At 50.2% G+C, this 22,851-nt stretch overlaps 8 protein-coding genes across 8 annotated transcripts; 3 read left to right on the forward strand and 5 right to left on the reverse strand.

Moving 5' to 3' along the window:
• Positions 1-151: 151 nt before the first annotated feature.
• AO090023000332 (cytoskeletal protein-binding protein SLA1) lies at positions 152-4,059 on the reverse strand (the record flags this gene model as incomplete). Its single annotated transcript, XM_023235544.1, has 5 exons — positions 152-2,205; positions 2,261-2,288; positions 2,377-3,681; positions 3,771-3,827; positions 3,862-4,059. 5 exons carry the CDS (start codon positions 4,057-4,059, stop codon positions 152-154), a joined length of 3,642 nt encoding a protein of 1,213 aa, XP_023090557.1.
• Positions 4,060-5,933: 1,874 nt separating this feature from the next.
• Positions 5,934-7,572, reverse strand: AO090023000334 (PRKCSH domain-containing protein; the record flags this gene model as incomplete). The annotated part of the gene is made up of 2 exons (XM_001820843.1): positions 5,934-7,385; positions 7,456-7,572. 2 exons carry the CDS (start codon positions 7,570-7,572, stop codon positions 5,934-5,936), a joined length of 1,569 nt encoding a protein of 522 aa, XP_001820895.1.
• A 1,220-nt stretch (positions 7,573-8,792) lies between these two features.
• AO090023000335 (pirin family protein) lies at positions 8,793-9,701 on the forward strand (the record flags this gene model as incomplete). Its single annotated transcript, XM_001820844.3, has 1 exon — positions 8,793-9,701. One exon carries the CDS (start codon positions 8,793-8,795, stop codon positions 9,699-9,701), a length of 909 nt encoding a protein of 302 aa, XP_001820896.3.
• Positions 9,702-10,280: 579 nt separating this feature from the next.
• Positions 10,281-12,728, reverse strand: pmt4 (dolichyl-phosphate-mannose-protein mannosyltransferase; the record flags this gene model as incomplete). The annotated part of the gene is made up of 3 exons (XM_023235546.1): positions 10,281-10,726; positions 10,787-12,371; positions 12,492-12,728. 3 exons carry the CDS (start codon positions 12,726-12,728, stop codon positions 10,281-10,283), a joined length of 2,268 nt encoding a protein of 755 aa, XP_023090558.1.
• Positions 12,729-13,387: 659 nt separating this feature from the next.
• On the reverse strand, positions 13,388-14,503 carry AO090023000337 (uncharacterized protein; the record flags this gene model as incomplete). The annotated part of the gene is made up of 1 exon (XM_001820846.3): positions 13,388-14,503. One exon carries the CDS (start codon positions 14,501-14,503, stop codon positions 13,388-13,390), a length of 1,116 nt encoding a protein of 371 aa, XP_001820898.1.
• Positions 14,504-15,819: 1,316 nt separating this feature from the next.
• Positions 15,820-17,253, forward strand: AO090023000339 (putative MFS transporter; the record flags this gene model as incomplete). The annotated part of the gene is made up of 2 exons (XM_023235547.1): positions 15,820-16,800; positions 16,852-17,253. The coding sequence occupies 2 exons, from the start codon at positions 15,820-15,822 to the stop codon at positions 17,251-17,253; spliced, it is 1,383 nt and encodes a 460-aa protein (XP_023090559.1).
• Positions 17,254-17,684: 431 nt separating this feature from the next.
• Positions 17,685-20,459, reverse strand: AO090023000340 (sugar porter family MFS transporter; the record flags this gene model as incomplete). Its single annotated transcript, XM_023235548.1, has 6 exons — positions 17,685-17,982; positions 18,059-18,301; positions 18,383-18,944; positions 19,004-19,201; positions 19,253-19,496; positions 20,325-20,459. 6 exons carry the CDS (start codon positions 20,457-20,459, stop codon positions 17,685-17,687), a joined length of 1,680 nt encoding a protein of 559 aa, XP_023090560.1.
• A 152-nt stretch (positions 20,460-20,611) lies between these two features.
• Positions 20,612-22,408, forward strand: AO090023000341 (fungal specific transcription factor domain-containing protein; the record flags this gene model as incomplete). The annotated part of the gene is made up of 5 exons (XM_023235549.1): positions 20,612-20,873; positions 20,973-21,333; positions 21,390-21,787; positions 21,934-21,967; positions 22,057-22,408. The coding sequence occupies 5 exons, from the start codon at positions 20,612-20,614 to the stop codon at positions 22,406-22,408; spliced, it is 1,407 nt and encodes a 468-aa protein (XP_023090561.1).
• Positions 22,409-22,851: the final 443 nt, after the last annotated feature.

Below are 22,851 nucleotides of genomic sequence, written 5' to 3' on the forward strand. Positions count from 1 at the left end.
AACAACGGTAACCAGAAAGAAAACAGAAAGGAAAATAAAAAGTGAAGGCAAATCTAGCTTTCTGAGGCTGCGTCAGAAGGAAATATGCGGGACATTGCTCCAAACATGGCTGCGTGGATCGATATGATGGGTCAAGACGTTTTAGTACGCATTACGGCGTCAGAGGTAGGAAGACGCGAGTTTTATGGTTAGCGTGTGGAACCGCCGTTGTGGAGAGTAAATAATGTATAAGATATATGTCATGTGCCGCAAAAGCAAAAAAGATTATATACATGTTCAGATTAGAAACCGAACGGATTCGTGGGCGCTGTACAACATGATTAGTAACCACTAAAGACATATATTGCTGGTGGAACTTACTGGCTTGCGCAAGATTAGCCCGAAGACCCGTCGGCTGGGGAGCGAGCTTCTTGGGAGCGTCATGTTTGACACCAAATCTGATTGGGGGTGCGGGTCCAGTCTTCTGTGGGGTCAGCGGTGCAGCTGTTGGCTGCTGAGGAATTGGTGGGATTGGCGGTGGTGACGTAGTGTAATGCATGCTACCGACACCATTCATACCGGTGGGTTGAGGCTGCAGGGGTGGGGGAAGAACGGAGTTAATGCCGGTTTGCATTGATTGTTGCGGCTGCGCTTGGAAACCGAAGCCAGTGGGTTGAGGTGCAAGTCCCTGGAAGCCAGTTTGCTGTTGCTGAATTCCAAATTGAGACTGCGGTTGAAATCCAGTTGGTTGTGGCATCAGGCCATTTTGGAACTGGTTTTGAGGCATGAACGCGGTTGGCTGTGGTTGGAGCGGTTGCTGGAATCGCTGCTGGTTTAGTTCGGCCAGACTCTGACCTGGAGCAGCAAGTGGCGGCCCCGCTTGAGGTAACCCTGTCAGCTGAGGCTGCAGTGGAGGGAGACCAAAGGAGCTTTGCTGTTGAGGGAAGTTCTGGGGTGCAGAAAGTGGTCGCTGAGGTGGAGGGGGAAGCAGCGAATTTTGACCCAGAGTCTGAGGAGGCTGCGGGCGTGGTCTGGAAGCTTGTTGGAACCCAGTGGCCTGGGGACTGAATCCCTGCGCAGGGTTCTGGAGCGATTGCTGTCCTGGCTGACCCAATTGAGAGAAGAAGCCGGGGGTAGCACCCGTTTGTTGTGGCTGTTGGGGGGCAGGTGCAGGTACAGCAGTCGGCTGAGGCTGAATAACTGGGGGTGCCTGGGATGCTGGCGGAGGTTGTGAAGCGGGAGTCGGCTGGGAAGGGGTTGGCTGTAGGGGAGGATGAAGTACAGACAAGTCTGCCATCGCGCCGGTAAGCTGCTGTTGTGGTGGCTGCGTTGTCGCAGGCGAGGCTGCAGCAGGGGGTGAAGTCGGCGTTGCCGCCGCAGGAGCAGGAGCAGGAGCAGGAGCTGGCGCGGGAGCAGCCTGCTTCGGCTGCTTGACCTCCCATGCATCGTCATCAAAACCACGTTGGACGGGCTTTTCCGAAGGCGCAGACGTTGGAGAGGCTTCCTTTGGCTCCGCGTTGTTGGTGTCGTCCTTTTGCTCGAAAGCCTTGGGGTCAACCACATCTCCAGTCTGGACGGCCGGCGCTGGTCTACCCTTGCGAGTATTGTTGCGCAGGACGCCTCCCGGACCCGCGAACAAACCACCACCGTCCTCACCATTACTGATAACTTCCTCTCCACCGAAGCTTACATTGCGCAGCTTAGACTTGGCTCCTGTACGACCGAACATGGTATCCAGGTGGCGCATCACTCGCAAGATATCGCCTTCCTTCAAGCCAAGGGTGCGAAGTACTTCCGGTGTAATATCCGGAAGAATGCTCTCGTCCATCGAATCCTTGGTGAAATTCTGAGCATACCTCTCACATTGGTGTGGACCGACTCCTGCTTTCAGGAAGAAATCGAACCAATCATAATCGGACTGCTGGAACGAAGCTCCAGCAAGCTCAGGACGTTTGTTGTCGGCCGAAGGACGAGGCTTTTCAGGTTCTCGCTGGGTTGAACGACGTTTGATGTCGGAGAGCGGCTTATCCTCGTCGAGTGACACTCCAGTCATCTTCTCAACGTATTCTAGATCCTGAAGAGACATTTTTGGAATGGGGACTGCAATCTTGACCCCATTCATCTTGTGGAGATGGATTTTACCGTCTTGCAGGCCGATGAATTGAGCCTCCACAGTGAAAGTTTTGGTGCGATCGGTCCATTGTCTCGTCTTGGTTGGATCTGGCTCTAGGGGTCCATTAGTATAACTATTCTGACAGCGAAGGGGGAAACGGGGACGTACTTGACTTTTGGCTGCTTCGGCTGTCACGCTTGTGATGCTATAATGTTAAACATAACTGTTAGCGTTTCTAATAGAACCATGACATATCGGCGAAATAGCCAACGGACAGCGCCTACCTCTGCACGTGGTGAATCGACTGAATCGGTTCGCGACTTGCGCAAAGCCTCTTTGGCCAACCTTGACTCTTCGAGACGATTTCGCTCCACTGCCGACAAGCCCGAATCAACGCCTGATGGCTGACTGTTAGAGGCATAGCCGGTGATCTCGACATAGCTACTTGGAACTACGCCCTCCTTTCCATTCTTCACACGCCGGACCATCCACCATTCCTCAGACTTGGTGTCATCAATAACAATGACTTCATCGCCAACATTTACGCCCACTTCGTCGTCTTGCTGTGCCACAAAATCATAGAGAATTTGACCCTTCTTCTGTCCTCCCCCACCCGAGCCAGCTGCGATGACTTCCCTTAGGCCCTCTGCGCGATAGGCTCCGGAAATTTCACCAAGTGCAGCGACAATCTCGCGTGCAGTGTCTTTTGCGCCGGCATGGAAGTCAATGCTCTTACTGGGACGAACCAGATCAACAAAAACGTGCTTCCCTTCAATGGAGTAATGAGACAGTTTGTCAGCTGTCCATTCCTGCTCTTCTCCATCATCTTCCGGCGAGATGAAGATCGTCCCAGTGGCAATGTTGATACCTAGGGTCGTGGGCATTTTCTTCCTTTTGCCCATCACCTCAACCATTTCATTGACATTGTAGATGTGATAGCCAGAAGGAGAACGGGGTGCAGGGCCGACTCTGTTGTACGGCGGGGACTCTTTCACGTGTCCTTTGACATCCTGCTCCTGCGCCATGGTGATCTGAGGAGGACGTGGTGGTAGACCCGGGGACCGGGGAGATTCTACACGGGGAGATATCTGCTGGGATGGGGGACGTTGTGGTAGAGCTGGCGGCGGCGGCGAAGGCTCCCGCTGATAGCTTGGTTCGGGTTCATACAACGGCTGAGGCTGCGGGGGTGGTGGCACTGCCCTGGTGGCTTCGGGCTCTGCATGCTGTTTGTGGATGATATCAGCAATCGCCGCGGCGGCTGGGTTCTGAACGGTGTCGATGGGCGAGCTTGAGACGGGGTTACTGGGCTCTTCCGTGGGTGCCGCCGCTGGGCGCTGCGGGAGGGTCGGAGGTGCGGCTTCGGCGGGAGGAGAAGGGACAGACGACGTTACAGGAGTTTGGGCAGCCTGTTCGACAATCTCGATATAGTTCGCAGGGGCGAAGCCGAAATCTCCGCTGACCCCGACCAAGGTCCAGTCCGGGTCCGATGTGTCGTACACCACCAGCTCTGCATCTTCCGAGAAGGACACTTCTTCATCTGTTTGACGTGTGTAATCAAAGAGCGCTTTGGCTGAGTGAATTGGTTGGGCCTATGTATTCAATTCGGTTCCACAGTCAGTAAATGCCCGATTCAACGATGATCCACTCTCTACCCCTGAAGGTGGGAACAACCACCAACTCCGAACAGAGGACGGGAGGCCCGGAGGACAACCAGGATGCCTTCTATAATTCCAAACTGAAGAACAAAGCGCTTTAAGATGCACCCTTACCTCCTCTATGTAGTTATTAGGCACAAGACCCTCAGGCTCGTCCTCATCATCGTGCTCCGCCTTCTTCTTGGCTTTCCACCAGTCGTCTTCATTACTGCTCTCGAGGAGGTATAATAGGTCACCCTCGCGAAGCTCTAATTCACCTTGCGCCTGTGGGTGGTAGTCGTAAAGGGCCGTGTACACACCGAGGAAACCCATTGTGGGCGCCGTCAGCTGGCAAACCGGGATCGGGTTCCGGCTATAGTATTAGGAGGAGTGTATTGTTGCAGTTGCTGCTCCCAAGAGCAGCGGTCCTAGATGGTCGTGTAACCAAATGGTTATCCCGCTTGGGCGCTGAGGGAGATTGCGGACAGTAGACTCCAAGGTCGGGCGACGGTCGATGGGTCGGGGGGGGTGTTAGTTAGTTCGTGGTGGTGGGCTTGGCAATTACGCAGTGGCAGTACTTCAGGTACCGATATCGAGCCAGAGGCCGCAGCACCGCAACGGTCGGATAGGAGGGGGAAGGGTGAGGAGAGGGCGAAACGGAGAAAACTCCCGTGTGAGCCGTTGACCTGGCGGGGTTGGATGAGGGAAACGAGGGAAATGTGGGAGAAAGGGTCGAAGTCGGGAGAGTTTCAGGGAGAGACAGGCATAAGAGGAAGGGAATGGAGGAAGTTGGCCGATCCGTTCGGGTGGTTTGGTTTGCTCCAGTGGAGGCTGTGAGGGTGTGGAGCCTTAGGCATCCTAGGGCGCTCGGTCACGTTGTGCACTGCCTTATCAGCCTGTTCTTCTCTTATCCGAGCTTCCTTGCTTGTATACCCCGTACTTATGCAGCCAAACTATAGGTAATGGTATCCTTACAATCTGATCGATATTGAACGGTACCTCAACTGCCTTGAAATGACTGAAGAAGTAAGACATACGGTGCACTGAAGATATAGGCCTGAATGACCCTCAAATATCACCACTAACTAATCCCCATTGTCTATCTACTATATACCATACAAAACCCTAAAGCACGATATAGACCCCAGTGATCCCAAAATGAGAAATTCGTGCTACAAGTCCTAGACTTCCCTCAAATAAACTCATACAACAATCCCCTAAGAGCGAAACGACAGCTAACGTACCAAAAGCTACCCCCTCATGAACAAGGTAGATAGGGTCACACTCACGTCTTCCCTCTCTCCCATCCATGGCTCAACTTCACCATCCCAATCTACACACAGCAGTAGGCAGTAATAATCACCATCATCATAGTGACAAACACATAACCCCACCACCGAGCAACATTCCTAATGACATTCCACATCCCTTGCATGCTATACCACCCACACTATTATAAATCACCCCAGACTCAACTACCAAAAACCTATATCACTACCAACAGTCACAAAAGAGAATGATACAAGCCAACACAATGTCCCTAAAATCCCTCCGCCGCCGTCTATCAAGACACTCCAAGCTTAAATCAACCAGTACAATCATCACAGTTTCTTCTCCAGAAATCTCAGAAACCGAAACGCAGGCTGTCAAGCCCATAAGCCGACGCAAAAGCGTAAAAGAGATTAGGAAGGCTGTGATCGATTTCCTGGCAGAGATTGGCGGTGCGGTTAGGGCTGTTCCTATTGATGAGGACTATGGACGGTGTGAGTGTGGACGTTGTTTTGGGCGGTGTTTTGGGCGGACACCGCTGGGAAGATATGGGTCGTATGTTATGCTTCTGTTTCTACTTTTGCTTGCTTGCTTAGTTGAGTACTGATGATATATCAGGGTCTTGATTGGCCGTGATTTGGATGATACTCTGTGTCTTTTGAGGTCGAAGCCGGTATGTTGATGCCCAGGGTACAAGGGCTGTTGGGTTGAGTGAAATTCGTTTACTATGTGCTTATGCTTTGAGTATGGGTATGGTTCACGAATCGCTTTATGTATTAACAGGCTGTGGCACTGTATGATACGGTTTCGCTTTGTATATTTGTTAAGGTGTCTGGGTACTAAGATTGCAGGTACTTGGCTAGGAATACCAATGATAACCAAAAATAGACACAAATCTACAGATCATGAAGTACAAAAATGACATAATCTAAGGGTAGTTACAGTTCATCTTTGAAGATTTCCTCGCTACCTTCTTCCACGTTTTCTGTTGGCGGTTCCTCCTTTGGCTCGCCCTTTGGCTTAGCCTCCGGGACCTTCTTCTCGGTGGGAGCCTTCTCCTGCGGCTCTTCCAGTGTGTTATGTTCTTTCGACTCTGTCTCGGTCTTGGCTTGCTTTTCTTCCTCCTCTTCATCTTCATCGGTGTCCACGATGCCTCTCAATCCACGCTCGCCATTGGCCGTGACGTGTTCCAACGTCCAATCCTTACCCTGCGCAAGCTCCTCGAGTCGGGTCTTCAAGGTTTCGATCTTCTCTGGGTCAAGCCCAAGTTTTTCTAGATCGACTTTGGACAACTGCAATACCTCGCCATTCTCGCGTTTAGCCACCACTTCCACCTTCTCTTCTCCGGCGGAAGCTACACGTCCTTTCTCGATCTCCTTGCCTTCAGTGCCCACCAACTTCTTGGCGCCGACCTCAATGTCGCCGACGATAGGAAATTCCGACGTAGTGGTAGACGACTCGACGAGTCTCTGAGCCAGGTGATACTGCCGCATCGCCTCCCAATCGGGAACCTGATCAGGCAAGAGAACCTCGCGACACTCAATCGAATGAACCTCTTCCTGCTGTGGGGGCAGGAACGCGACATCGTTACACAATCGCGGGGTATAAATGACCATCAAATAGGAGCAAGTCGTAAGCTCCTTGATCCAACCAATGCGATCCGTCGATTGCGGATGGCAGTGGAACTGAACCTCGATCTTCCGGTTCTTCCCCGTCAAATCGCATTTAGTCCCGCCCTCCAAGCGCTGCACCAGATACCTTGATCCCCCATTCGTCTGGAGCTCAGCCACATCCGTTGTTGTTGCTGTTGTCGTCGTCTCTGCGGTCTTTTTGCGCTCAGCTTCACCATCCTCCTCATCATCGCTTGCCCGGGGAAAACGGCCCAGGATAAATGAATGCGTTGCCGGATCCTCCATGGGAGGATAGCTAGGGATCCCACTGCCGGAAGGCAATGCATGGAACTGTTTGATCTGCTTCTTGTAGCAGAACGAGTACGACCACCAGCCCGACACATAGTACATGCATTTCCCTTCCATCTCGCTCAGAAGTTCCAAGCCGCGGTCCGTCGCCCGGGCCAGCTCCTGCTCCTCGTCCGTCTCGCTAGCTTCCTTGGTCTCATTCGTCGGACTCCTTTCGTCGGTCTCAACTTGCGGGATTTGACAGAGGAATCGTTGGCCTTGGAGGGTTAGCTCTTCGTATGTGAGCTGCGGACCCCCTTCCTGTTGCGAGCTGGTGTCTGGAGACTCATCTGTGCGAGGCTTTAAAGGGATCTGCGACTTTTGTAGAGAGTTTCCCTGTTGGTCATCGTAGACTGGAGGGCTACTTTGCGTCTTTAGTAACTCTTTCGCGTGAGAGTCAAGAACATATTCGTCCGGGAAAAGGACTTGAAACTAAGTTGAACTTTCACGTTAGCAAATATGCGGGCTTCATCACAAGGACTGAAAGAGGGGTGAGATGTACTTGAGGAAACGCGAGCAGATCATCGTGGATATTGAAGGCCTTCTTGTTCGCGAGGGCAGTAGAAGTTGCGCATGCTAAAGTTAGCAAGGACGCTACGATTCGGTTGCGCCGACCCATGGCGGCGAGTTATAATGACAAGTGTCGATATGGTTGGGCCCTGCTTTGCTGGGGTTACAGGCTTGCGACGATCTGGCCTGATGAGAGCTTCCCTAGTGGGACTCTGAAACCCACGTCGCTTAATCAAAAGAAATCCTATTAATTAGAATATGAACAAGAGAAGAAAAGATAGTTCAATTGGTCATCATGGTACTATATGGGAGGATATGAATTCTGGAGGGAAAGCCCTCGCTGCAGTTGGAAGCAGAGCAACATGACAGCTGTGAAGAACATCTGATTGAACGGTTGCGTTGGGGTCCCGGCTTATCACCACGTGCCAGTTGCACTAGAGCCAGAAGGGAATGACCAACCAGATCAATGGATGCTGTGCAGTGATGAACATTAAATGAATGAAGATCATTGGGTGATTTCGCTATAAAATTCGATGTTTGTTTATTTGCCTGGTGGTTGGCTTCTGTATTAAAGTAGTACTAGTAGTACCTGCGTCCCTCTAACTGTATGTACGGAAAGTGTATGTACATAAACCCAATTAATACGAATGTTTTAAAAACATCTAGAACATAGAGTGAGTTACTGAGAAAGGCCAATATACAGGAGTCATTGACATTGCAGTGGCCAAAGGAAGAACTCAACCATGACTGAGCATTACCTAAAACCATGGTAGATGTATACATCATGAGGAAAAAGACACCTGAGGAATGAACCATTTTGCTGATTGAACTCTGAGTCAGTCACCAATGAACGGCCGGGAACAAGCCCACAGTCCACAGCCCCACTGAATCAGCGATTGGAAATCCATGGGAGGTACCCGAAAGCGGACTAGCGCCTGCTGACCTTGATCTTTGTAAGCTCCATCTCATTGCCGATCTACAGAATTTATGGCCAGATGCTAATATGCAGGTGCTTATTAGTCGATTATAAGAATTGACTAAATGACCATGTCCCAATGGCTCCAGGAATTTCTACTACCTTCTCGTTAATCGTCACATCTGTATAAATATCCCCCTCCAGCGCCGATGAAACTCCTTCTGTCGTTTTCAATCGCAATCACAGCTATCTTCCTATCGCTATATTCTAGCCACTTCAAAGCGCTAGTTTCCTACATACAACAAGAAGTGTCCACTCGCCTCAACAGCACTACAAACACCGCCAACACAATTACCCCAAACCAGATCAACGCAGACTCCTTCCCAGTGACAATAACCCCACCAACGAACAAAATGGCCGTTCCCCGCGCAATCCGCCAAGTCTTTCTGGCTATCGAACAAGCCGAGGGTGCCGGTGCCCGCGTTCGCCGCTCAATTGGAACCGCCAAGCTGCGCAACTTCAGCCCCTTCCTCATGCTCGACCACTTCACCATCGGCAAGGGCGCCGGTTTCCCGGACCACCCTCACCGCGGCCAAGAGACCATCACCTACCTCCTGTCCGGTGGCGTTGACCACGAAGATTTCGCCGGCAACAAGGGCACCATTGGACCCGGTGACCTGCAATTTATGACCGCGGGTCGCGGAATCATGCACGCGGAAATGCCCCACGAGAACCCCGACGGCAGCCCCAACGTTGGCATGCAGCTGTGGGTCGATCTGCCCAAGAATCTCAAGATGTGCGAGCCGCGGTACCGCGATCTGCGCGCGTCGGAGATCCCTGTCGCTAAGGTGGATGACGACCGGGTCACGGTGAAGGTCATCTCGGGCCAGTCGCATGGAGTTGATTCGGTGCGCGACTTGGCCTATACGCCCGTGTGGCTTCTGGACGTTGCGATCCGGCCGGGTGGGCGCATTTCGCAGGCCCTGCCGAAGGGGTGGAATGCGTTTGCCTATACCCTTTCCGGAACGACGGTCTTTGGGTCGAATGATTCCACAAAGTTAGTGAAGGAGTTTCACAATGTGGTCTTTGACCAGGGCGGCGATTATGTGGAGGCTTCCGTGCCGGACAACGCCGAATCGGAGTCCAGATTCATCCTGGTGGCAGGTCAGCCTTTGGACCAGAAGGTTGTGCAGTATGGTCCGTTTGTGTTGACCAGCCAGGAGGAGGTTTACCAAGCGATGGTTGATTATCAGACTGCGTCGAACGGATTCGAGAGAGTCCGTGGGTGGGAGAGTGAAATCGGCAAGAGAATGGCGTTTTAGATACAGGTTGCATATGCGTTCTTGATGTGGTTTTTTTGTCTTGTTTGATGATACTCAATGTGGCGTTTCTTTCCTGTTGCCTTTTGTAAACTTTGAAAATGTCGCGCATGGATATGGTGTTTCTGAGCTCCAATTTCAATAAAGCATTTTCATGGCGGACACCTCCTTTGCACTCAGTAGGCTATGTATGTAGTAGAATCATGCAGAGATCTTGTTTTCTAATCATAACGTTTTACTACATTGATATCACAGGCGCAAAAACCAAAAGGAGTAGGGTAAACAATTCTAGGAGATGCGAGATTAAAAAATGAAAAGGAATGGTTCCGGCCCCAGTGGAGAAAGAAAATACAGACTCAAATGAGCCCCAAAAGAGCACCGTTTCATAACGTAACCGCGTAGGGCTTCCGGCCACTCGCTTTCGTGGCCCTCCCGAAGCTTACTCCGATCATCGTGATGTACACGCACTCATTCACTTATCTTACATGCCATAGTTATATCATCAGCGCACCCAGATGGTTACCTAGTTTCGGGGCGCCTATATGCTGCCAGAAGCTACTGGCACACCCCGGCTTGAACGCCTTATTTGGCGAAGTGCAGGTCATAACCCAACCACCGACGTGCGTTTACACCGGCAACGTCCAAGCCCGGAGTACCGTAAGTCAAAGGAGCATAGAACCAGAATCCCCAAACGGTGACGGCCAGAATAGAAAGGGTGGCGATCCAGCACGCAACGAGGGACTTGCGGCTCATGCGTTCCTTGGCCGTAACAAAATGACGGGGACGAATAGACTTAGACTTGCCCGATGGGTCAACCTCGCTATCGGTAACAGCTTGGACCGGCTGGAGGTTGAAAATGAACTCAATCAGGGCGCCTGTCACAAGACAGGAGGCAAGGTGAGCAGGAAGGTAGTGATGCAAGAACCGCTGACGGCCCATCAACCAGAAGGGGAAGTAGTGGGCTCCCCAGCAGAGGAACAAGAAGCCGGTGCTGTTGTATAGGCGGGAACGGGCACCGGGTCCCCAAACTATAGTGCATTAAGTCAGTTTCTACCGATCGCCGTTTGCTATCCTGCAGGTTCACTTACTTTCTTCAACGGCGTCAACTCCACGGCGGAGAGACAGCTGGTCGGCACCAATCACACCAGCGAAAACAGCCAGCAGACTGCTGGCAATCCACCACCCGATCGGGTTACCCAAGAAATAAATTTGTTCACGGGTATCATTCTTGGTCCAGAAGCTAACACCCCGCAAAAGGAAGGGCCACTGGAAAGGCTCACTCGCGTAGGGGTGGCTGCTGGTTAAGGCATTGTTGTGGAAGAACATGGCGCGCTGAAGTTCCAGATACTTCCGAAGGAAGGGCAGCTGTTTCACTTTGCGTTCTTCCTTCTGCTTGCGAGGGCTGTCTTCCTCCAGCGACTCGATTGATTCGGCGTACCACAGATTGCTGGTCTGAAGGACGTTCTTGTTACCATTAATTTCGGCTTGCTTGAAGCCCCACTCGGGTAAAGGAGTTGTGTGTGTCCACATGGCCACTCGGGTGGGATAATGGATCAGTTTAAAGTGACTCGACAGAGTTCTGAACTCCTGACCGGCCTTGCCGTTCTCAATCTTGATTTCGAACAAGGTTTCGTTATGTCTCTCACCACTGGCCACATCCTTGGTCACAGTCGTGAATTCCTGGTTGGTCGGATAAAAGGGGGAAGCAACGTCATGGGTCAGCAGGATCGAGTCGGTACCCAAGTGAAGCAGCTGGACGAGATCGCCATTCCTCACGCTGTGGCCCTGGCCCTCATTGTCTTCCAGGGGCACAGTGGGAAGAATCTGCCATTGGTTGTTCGTATCATTGAATGGGTATCCCGTCACCTGCTGGCCCTGGCTGGAAATACGTCCATCGTCATAGCGAAGCGGGTACCGTTCCCAATGACTGTGCAAGAAGACCTTGGTGTCCTTATGCCGAATGGTGATTGCATCATAGTACTGGATTCCGATAGACTCAGCAGCCAGGGCGTTGTCGCTGAGGGTTTCCTGGAATTCGGGGGTCATAAAGTCGTCACCGGGACCAGAGCGAGTCAAAATGGCGAAATGGACCTGGAACCAGAACAGATAGAAGAAGAAAGGCACCACGATGAGGGCGAAGCCACGAGCTGCGAAGTGCTTGGTCCACTCCATCATGCTCAGAGCGCCGGCAGGACGGCGGATATCCAGCAAATTCCACAAGTCAACCATGACCGCAGCACCGATGGTCACGAAGGTGAAAACACCCACGTACTTCGTAGAGATGACGCAGCTGAGAGACACACCGGTCAGCAGCAGCCACTTCCACCACTTCCGGCCGAAAGGTTCATGGCGAAGCTTGTAGAAGCGAACGTAGCACAGAATGCTCAGAGCCATTGTGATGACCAAGGTGGCATCCAGAAGGATCAACCTGTCCTCACCAATGTGCGCATTGTCAAACAACACAAGACCAGCGGCCAGAACGCAGGCTGGCAAAGAGTATCCCGATTCCCACATGATCAAGAAAACTACGGGGACTGTTAGTGCGCCGAGGGTTGCGGGTAAGGCGCGAAAAGCGACATAGGGGACTTTGTTATCGATGTACGAGTCGCCAATGTTCTCGAACAAGAAATGGCCATCATAGCCGATGAGCCAGCCCACTGCCGCGAAGAGAAGCTTGCCAAATGGAGGGTGAACATCGAAGAAGTACGTGCGTTGCAGGTAGTAGGAGGCGAACTGAAGCACATGATCGCGTTAGCAACGTCCGGTCACTCTTCGGGTACATATATGACCTACCTTTCCGAAGTGCACCTCGTCGAAGACAACTTCATCGGGGTATGAGATCCTATAGAACCGGGTGATGAATGCCAGCACAGTCAGAACCGTTATGGCCAGCCTATAATCCCATTCTGACTGAGGCTTGGGGGTTGCACCCTGGTTGGTGGGATACGGCGAGGAGACCTCTGAGGGTCCAGGAGATGCCTCCTTCTTTCCGCCTCTCTTCCGGAGAGACGGTGAAGGGGATTGAGACATGCTCAGTGGCTGCAATCGAAGACGAGAATTGAATAGTAGAAAAAAGATCACCTAGCGAGCTGCGACGGGGAGCACGCAGTAATTGGTTAGCTAGAGCAAGGAGAATAGAAACTCAGGAATATTCTCCATGCGATGACATACAGAAAGCAATCAGGAAAAGGACATCATATAGAGAAAGAAAAGAAAAGGGAAAGAGAGAGAGACTTGTTGTCGTACGGAGAACGAAGAGGGGAGCTGCGCACTGATTGCGTGTCTTCATCCCCATACAAAACACGCCGGAACGGAACAAGGCGCTCACCCGAACTTTATTCCCTGACCCAGAATTTCCGTTTGCTTGTTCTTCTATATTTAACCTCGGGTTTCACTTGTGAATTTCTTGGTTTCATATTTTTTAAATGTAATAGAGAGCAATGTAAAAGTTAAAATCAAAACATATAGATTTAAATCTACAACACAGAAAGAAAAACCAACAAAAATAACGATAAATATAAATGAGAATGAAAATAAAAGAGAAAGTAAAGGTGGGATATCCAATGCAACATAATAATCACACTCCAACGCTCAAACATCATCATGACCGAATGAAATATTATGTACAAATCGACCCTGCGAGTTTCCATAAACAAGAAAAGAAAAGTGCTTCGTAGACTCTCAAATAACTAATCGTCATCAGACACATTCAACAATTCCAGCTCCGTTCTCACGAGCGACTGAAACTCGGCGCGCGTAATCCCTGTGGCTCTAGCGAGCCGGAACAGACTCTTGATGTTAGAGCTGATATGCTGCTTGACGCCTACTTCGCATGCTGACTGGTTTTCCGCCTCTAACTCGAGCTTGGCAACAGCCTCCGAACTGTTAGAGGAGGCCGATGACGGTCGTGGATGGTTCAATGCCCTGTCGGTGTCTCCATGACCATTAAGTTGCAGTGGGTTCTCGGATGCTTCATTATCAGCATGAGGTTTAAGGAGGTTGGCCAGCAGATCTCCGCCCAGCGAAGATGGTCCGAGTTCCGGCTGTTCTTCCGACGGGTCATGGTTGTCCATCGCCGGCTGCACATCGGCATATCGCGAAAAGTAGGACGCCTCCGACATGTCCTGGTGCTGAAGCCCCGACCGTGCATTAGGAGCGGGCGTTTTCACCGATGGGGTCCTCCCAGGTGTAGCGTCATACTGAGCCCAGTAACCATCGTCGTCGTCGTCGTCTTCCTCGTCTTTAGCGGCTTCCTCCTCTTTCTCCGCTGCTCTTAAAGTATCCTCTATCAGCCGTTCCTTGGAGTGAGAGTTGGCTTCCCCTATCGATGCCGACCATACATCGCCATCTGCCCTACTGTCTTCGTGGGGCAGAAGTTCTGCGATTCGCCACCCGGGACCTCCACCATCCTTGTCATTAGGACACCAGAGATAGATGGCCTTTAAACGATAGTCCGAGAGAAGAACGCGGGATTGTAGCGTCTCCTCATCCACACGCTTATATTCCACAGGGACTTCATCGGGCAGTTCAATCTCCCCGGACACTGGGTGTGGTTCAAAGCTGGTCTCGTCCACTATCGTCTGAAGACGCTCAGCCTTCCCAGAATCCCAACAAAGCAGTCGCAGCCATGATTCGCTCGGAGAGGCGGCAAGGGAACTCAGAACCTGAACTCGCTGGCGTAGCACAGGCGATAGGAGAGGCAGAAGTGCAGGCGGGGGCAATGGCGATACAAAAGCAGTAGGGAGGCAAGCCAGCAGAGGAGGGAGTAGGGTGCGAGGATCCGGAGGGGAGATGAGTTCGACCATTGCGATTGACGATATATTTCAAGGTAGAATGGTCGATTTAGAATTTGGTCGTAGGGAAGAGTGAGCTCAGACGTGTAACGGGCGTCCGGAGTAAATTGGTTCTTTAATTTCTGTATTTACTGCGGAAATTTCTCGTTGGCGGTGAACAAACACTGTACGTACATAAAGATGAGAAGAAAGGAAGATAAAAGAGAGAGAGGGGAATTCTAATAAAGAAAAAGAAAGGCACGCACAGCGATCGCCTTAAGCCAGCTACGTACTATTTAGGAGGTAACTATGCCACCACCACCAGTCGGGGGAAAGGGAGAAGTTTCGCATGGTCTCGAATTGCTTGGTCTCCCTTCGCCCGAAGACAATGCAAAAGAGAGTGGGGTCACATTTGCGGGGTTGGGAGCCACTGTAGTACGTGGTGACTTAGATTGATTCTGGGAACGTGGACTGCTCAGATCAGCGTGAGATTATATGAGCTGTGATTTTTTGAACTGCTTTTACCATACGGTCTGGAGGTCATGGGACTCGGATCGGCGGACGTGGTAGTTCGGACTAATGAGTATTCAGTCTGAACTTGCAATATATATTTACATAGATGTACCTCTCTTCAAACTACAATGGATGAATATTTAGGGGAGACTTTAGTGATAGAACCATAAAAATAATGAACTAGGAGGTTTAGAAAATAATAAGATAAATTATTAAACATATCCTTTCCTTTATTTTAATTGAATTTGAATTATACTTAATTTGCATTTGTTATTGATCGACTTGATGCTTATCTCGGACGGGCTGACCATGTGATCTCCCCGACTAAAGCTGTTTGCGGGCAACCAAATTCCAATGAACTTTCCACAAGCATTCACAAGGCTCACAAATATCTCATGAGCGACGATGGTTTCAAGAAGAATGCAAGGGATTGTTATTCCTCGCCCAAAGATTGCCAACGCGACTGAAAGGACAACTCTGGCCAGAAGTACTACCCTAGAAGCCACTGGAATTTTTCCGGTCAGCTGAGGGCACAATTGGGACTGAAGTGGCCATTCGATTAAAAGTGACCTCGGCACCATGCTAGGTACATTAACACTCAATATTCCTGTGGCTGAAATCGCGCTATTGGGTGCTTGCGGTCGGGATTGCATTAGTCTGCAGATAACTGCACGAAACATTACCGATAAGCTGCCACCCTGCCGAAATTTGACTCATGTTTGAATTTCTTCTTTACCTTTTCTCGGCTTTCAATGACCATGGGACAATAAGGTCAAATGCGGGAGACATTGAAGGGAAAGCGATGTTAAATATAAAAAGACGAAAAAGCCATCATTATGATCAAAGAAAAAGCTCCCGAGGTAGGCATGGCCCCCTCGCCATTGACGCCGGATGTTCTAGAGTCGAGTGGCCGTGAACTCGTGGAGGCCGCTCTTCCGGAGGAATTGAAAGAACTGGAGAGGAGACTTCGCTGGAAAGTGGACTTGCGCCTCTGTACAATTGCTGGCATTCTGTGTAGTCTCAATCTGCTCGACTCCGGTATCCTCTCATCGGCCTCGGTAACTACTATGCTTAGTGATCTTGACCTTGAAGGTACTCGATATTCGGTATCGATATTCATCTTTACCATAGCCTCCGTCGTCTTTCAACTTCCCTGCACGGTTGCAGTGCGCTGGGTCGGTCCACGGATATGGTTTGCGTCTATCACATCCTGTTTCGGCCTGCTTACTTTGTGCACGGCGTTTGTTCAAACGTGGAAACAACTTATTGCCCTTCGTGTGCTTCTAGGAATGGCTATGTCCGGTATATACCCGGGTTTAACTTACCTCATCAGCACCTGGTACACCCGACGGGAACAACAGCTCCGATTCGCATTTCTCCAATCGGGAGAGGTCACCGTGATGGCAACAGGCACGATCGTCAATTACGGCCTAAATCACTTGGACGGGCGGGCAGGATTAAGCGGCTGGCGCTGGATGTTCCTTGTCCAGGGACTCATCACCTGTGTCATTGGTATCATCACATATTGGTGGATGGTCGATTTCCCTGAAACAGCACACCGAAGCTTCTACTTCCTATCAGAGGCGGAGGCACAGTTAGCCGTACAGCGGATTCAGGCCGATCGTGATGATGTGGTGCCTGAGCCTTTTTCATGGAGCAAAGTCGCTGTGAACTTTTTGGACCCTAAGCTATACGGGTTTGCATGCTTGTTTTTCATTCTCAACTTGGTTTCTACCGCATTGTCCTATTTCCTCCCCATCATTCTTCAATCGGGAATGGGGTTTTCTAGCAACGCAGCTATCATCCTCTCGACGCCAGTAGGTCTCATCTTTCTGTATATGTCGCAAAATGTATTCTAACCCTCACAGCCATATTATTGGTCGGTAGTACCGGTCCTTTTCACTTCTCTTGTTGGAGACACGTACCGGCTACGCGGGCCACTGATCACGTTCAACGCCCTTTGTCTCATAGCAGGCTTCTTGATGTTCGGACTCCCTTCATCCACTCAAGTTACTGTGCGGTATATCGGGACATTCTTGGCCACTGGGGCATACGTCTCCAACTGGGCGGCACTGAACGCGTTTATGGCCAATAATATAGTAGGACAGTGGAAGCGCGCCACCACTGCGGCTGCAGTATCTGCCTGTAACGGTCTTGGAGGAGTCGCAGGTAGTTATATTGTCCGTCAGCAGGAGGCACCACAGTACCAGACTGCTGTGTGGGTATCAGTGGGGTACGTGCTGATACGTCAATTGCTCCACGAGGCTTGAGCTGGGGCTAATTGAAGCAGGTCCCATCTTCTCATGATTATCATTGTGGGTATATTCACCCTCGCATTTTACATTTGCAACCGTCGGCAGAAGAGGGGGCAACTAGTTATTCAAAACCGAGTAAGTACTTCCCCTTTAAGAATCAGTAATGCATGTTTTGATAGCTAATATGCGCAGGCTCACTTTCGGTATACCTATTGATTTGACGTCTGTCCAACGGATATATATCTTTCGGGAGAATAAAAGTACCTATCATGAATACAGCTAATGTTTAAATGTAACATAGATTTCTCAACTAACTGTTCTGATTGTGGGTATTACTGTACCTCCCCACACATTATGATATGAATGCTATAGCGTCTGTTCCTGGAACGACTCGATTGACATAGTACTGCTCTTGTCACATGTAACATCCAATCGTATGAAACAGCCTACTGTTTGACGCCATTCTCTTCAACTTTACCAGTATCACTATGCACTTCACCTTCTTTGAGCTCCGGTTCAGCAATCAACGTACTAGCATCATAAGATCCAAAGTCCCGCAACTTGACTCCCGAATGAAACATGAGATCAATCTGCTCAAGAGTCTTGCCGCGGCACTCTGGTACGAAAAGGAAAGTGCAAACAAACGCGATAACCGCAATGGCGCCGAATATTAATCCAACCTTGGAGTTTAGGCCCGCATATTCCGCATCTACAAGGTAGGGGATGGTGAAGTTGACGACAAAGCTGGATAATCCATATTAGCCTCTGAAACAATAGATAAATACCGGATGAAAGGATGACGGGAGAGAATACAACATACTTGGAAATGACATTGACAAAGAACCCCAACTGCAGTGTCATGTCTCTCAGCCGTAGCGCAGGTAGCTCGGTGGCTACTACGTACGTCTGAGGTCCCCAACCGAGAGAGAACCCTAGTGCCATGACCACGTACATACCCACTACACCTTTCTTCAAGTCCGTTGTCATGGGGCTTGGAGTTCCTAGACCTCCCATCGTCAATAGGCCTGCTGCCATTACTGCGGAGCTGGCTAAGAGCATGGGTCTGCATTGAACCCGTCAGCATGACCTCTTGTTTAGTTTCACAAGGACAGTAGGAAATAGAGAATGAAAAAAATAACTATACCTCCTCCCAACCCGATCAGCATATGCCAACGAGCCAATGATCGACACCAAATTCAGAAGCGAAAGCACAATTGTCATATCGAACGCGTTAATGGTCCCCAACTGCTTAACATAGACCGCTCCATACTGAGACGAAAAGGCCTGCCCAGTACCTTGCTGAAAGAAATTGACCATGAACACGAGCGCCGTTCTCTTCAGATTGACTCCCTTGACTAGGTCGACCCAGTGGCCGTTCTCAACCTCCTGTTCGAGCACGGTCTGAAGTTCACGGAACTCATTGTGAATCTGTTCGGGAGTGAAACATCCCTGGCGTAGTTGCCGAAGACTAGCTTGGGATTCTTCCACGCGGCCTTTTTGGAGAAGCCAGCGTGGACTCTCAGGGACGAACCATATCAATGACAAGACTATTGCTGGGACGATGTAGAATAAACCAAGAGGAATGCGCCAGGCTCGGTCATCTTGGATCTTGCTTGTGCCGCGGCAGATGGAGTTGATGATTAGACCGCCCAGGATGATACTGAATTGGTAAGTGCCGACGGCGAGGCCTCGGACTTGAGCCGGGACTATACACCACACTTTAGTGTTGGAGAACAAAAGGTAGTGTAAGTCTGATGGGGCTCACCTATTTCAGATTGGAACGTTGGGACAACAGCCAACTCCATCCCAACATAGACGTAGTTCAGAATTCGGGCAGCGAGGATCTGGTCCCGGTTCCCAGAAGTAACTGTGATCGTGGCCGTGATGAGAGCGTAGCAACTCATCGAAAACATGCACCACCGTCGACCGAACCGGGCGGATATTTGACTGCCGATGAGCACGCCTGGCTAGTTAGTACATACGGCGCTTGTCGTTGGAAAACAGAGGCACATACCAGCAGCAAACCCGATGTAGTTTAGACTGTTGAATAGTGATAGCCAGGCTGGGTCCAGTGCATACGCCTTCGTTCCAGGGTTATAGTCACCGAACCGTTTGTCAAAGGCGTCCATAGCCTGAGTGGTAGCAAAGCCCTGGTTATCGAAACCATAGTTGAAAGAGGAGACGGCTATGAGAGAGCAGGCTAGGGCTAGCCTGGTGTTGAAGTACGCGAGGAACTGTGGGCGTCTCATGCTGGGTATCTATATAGGGCATGGGCCACCACCATGGTCGTCTCGAGATGAAGTTGTTCATAGATGGTATATATAAGTACATTGGCATACACACCAGGTCATGTCCATCGTGTTATAGTGTCTGATGAGACAATATCCGATGTCATTGGCATCATTTCCATTCTGGTCGGTTTTCAAGGTGATTTCTTGTTGCTAAGGAGTGTCGGCTGTCGGGGCCGACATTGCGGGGATTGATAACCCTAAATAGAATTGGAGCTAGTTTAGAGAAATTTAGAGGAAACATCGGCCTTAACGTATTCTGACGGTTGTATCTGGGCTGTATCTTCAATACCCGGTGTCATGTATAGAGACATACTGACATCGTCTCTTATTCAACATTCGTGCAACATGAGCGAGGTCTGAGTAGAATTGATATCTAGTTAGATGGTTGCTTCATATATTGGCTGGAGACTAGAATAGAAAAGTCTTCCGTATACACTCACTCTTTTCCTCGCATTGTGGATCAGCAGCAGATCACGCAATTTAGTGGCCCACCCCCGCAATCACAACTAGTGCTGGGCCAATTAAACTATCCACGGTGCTGCTACATATCTGCAAGCAATCCTGAATAATGGAATGCCCCTTACCATCCACCATTGATATAACAAACTATACCACATCAGAATCGATACGACGTGGCTACTCCCATGATAGCAGGATCGAATCAGAGACACAGGACGTGTCAGCAGTGTAGACTAAGAAAGGTGATCAAAACCTCAAGCTTGTGTACAATCAAGCTCATCTTCGCATAGGTCCGCTGCGATGGGCGAAGAGGCATTTGTGGCAACTGCGACCGACTTCAGTTCGCGTGCTCCTTTCAAAACCCGGACTCATCGTCTCCTGCACTAGAAAGGCCGGAGCGGCTTCGAGCTCGACAGGCATGTAGTCGTTGTCATTCCTTGAAAGTTCGCTGTAGTGGGCATCTCCCTGCATGTCTCCGTTGCCAAAAGCGAGGAAGGGAATGTGTCTATTCCTCTAGCCCACTGAAGACTGGGAGCGCGGATGGAAGAAAAGGTCCTACGGATGCTCCGCAGCGGTCTTCGGAGCAAGGGAAGCGGACAAATGCTGAGCCTGGGACAAACATTATGTGGGTGAATCTTATGTGCTCACTCTCTTCAACCAATGCCACTGACAGACTCAGTGCGGATACCTTCAGAAACCCGGACAATACAGAGATCCAAATAGCCCTGGATATTTTCTTTGAGCGCATCTATCCCCTTCCGGGATATGCCTTTCTGCACCGCGCCTCACTGTATGACCGGTTCCACCGAGGACAGGCCGATCAGAGCCTCCTTCTGTCTATTATCGCTATTTCAATCTCTTTAACAGAGACAGACTCGTCGAAGCGTGAGTACGCGGCCCAATGCCTAAAAAGGGCAGAACAGCTCATCATTAACAACCTCTCACAACCGTCTATTATTCGAACCCAGGCTTTACTTTTGATAGTGAGGTGTATGATGTGCCTTGGGGAGTATTCCTCTGCATTTCCGCTTGTGTCTCTACTTTCTCGGTTCGCCTTTAGTTTACGATTGAATTACGACAACCAGAGAGTTTGCTTTCTGGCCCGGGAAGCTCGTCGCCGTCTGATGTGGGCTATCTATATGCTTGACCAAACGTGGGCTGCGGGCCTGCTGGAATTCACCACCTGTCCAGTAGATGCTATCTATGTTGGTCTTCCGTGTCCTGAAGAGACATGGGAGTTGGATGTTTGTCCGGAGACGGATGTGCAACTCAAATCACAGACTAAGCTTCCTGGATTACTAGCAGCAAATGTTGGCGTGTGTTATCTAAGGGACAAGGTTCTGCGGTACGTATGCTAGTTGATCTTATGATGTGAGCGTACTGGGTTGCTAAGATATTTAGTCATGCAAAGCGATTTGCCGCCGGCAGTTGCAGTGCGACTGAGATATTGTATGGGATACGAGAACTTGAAACCGAGTTAGGGCAGTTTTATCTCCGACTACCCCCATCAAGTGCCTATTCAGAGAGGAATCTTAGACTCCGTGCCCATTCACCCTGGCTTCCTAGGTTTATTCTTCTACATGTTCTTTGGCACCAGTGCTATTGTGATCTGTATCGCTGTATTACTAGCGGGCTAATCGAGTCTGTCCCGGCATCCACCTTGAATCAATTCGACCCTGTGTTTGTTCTCAAATGTCGGGAACAGTGTACACACCACGCTGTACAGATTGCAAGTATTATTACCTCGCTGATCGATCTCAGGCTGGAGATCTCAGTCCTTCCACTGGACATGGCTGTCTGTGCGTACCAGTGCATACGCCTCCTCTTCTATGGACAGAGGATATATGGGCATAAGATACCAGTATCTCGTGAGAGGGTCGAGCAGTATCAACGGTCATGTTTGCAAACCATACAGACTGTAGCTCGGACTTCACCCTCAGTCCAGACAATTGTAAGCTAGTCGCCAGTTGGCAGGCAAAGTGAGTAACTGACAGATTTAGGAGCGTGACCTGAAAGATCTGATCGATGAAACTCAAGATCAGAACGCTCACCCGGAGAACCGTCATAGGAACATCCAACAGCAAGGTCCTCGTCAGATTCTCTCAATTCACAGCTTGATAGCTAGGTCGGAATTTGTTGATGACAGCGAGGAACTTGCATTCCAGGATGCACATGCTGGCGACAACGCATCTGTCTATCAGAAGGATAACCACGAATACAGCGGACCACTAGACACGTTAGGGCTGCCGTCTCCACTGCCCAGTTTCGACTCTGTAGAGGGTATGACACCAGGCCCAACCATGACAAGTCAGATGTGGCTACAGGGCCCCAATGCATTCGAGGGGGCATGGGACGAACCCGGAATTGGATTTGATTTAATTCGGCAGATGCAGTGGGATGGTATGGGGTACTTTGGTTGATATAATTTGGCACTCTGATGTCGTTCAAGTTCGATGATACCTAGAAGTTGAATATGGTGTAGTATCTCGTCTCTAGCTATTCCTGGAAGTCATTTATCGTGAAGAATATATGCTCGTTTTATCCTCACTTTAATACCCTATTCCGCAGTCGTGAGCAATTGTGTCCCAGCGGCTTCAGAACTCGGATATCCTCGACCACTCCTTGAAACGCCGCGTACTTTACCTTAGTAGTCCTGCTCGTGCTATAAGATTTAGGAGGAATGCTGAGCGGTCGTCACATGAACTTTAATATAGTGCAGATGGTGCCATCAGGTGGATATTTGACGCTGCACTTCTCGTCTCCACCCCCGACAACCGACAATCGGCAGACCGACAGCCGATATCCTATGCATGCATTCCAGCAACCCTAACCACATATATGCTTAAAAATACCACCCACCCCA

The sequence above is a fragment of the Aspergillus oryzae genome, chromosome 3 (assembly GCF_000184455.2).
Source record: "Aspergillus oryzae RIB40 DNA, chromosome 3".
NCBI lineage: Eukaryota > Fungi > Ascomycota > Eurotiomycetes > Eurotiales > Aspergillaceae > Aspergillus > Aspergillus oryzae.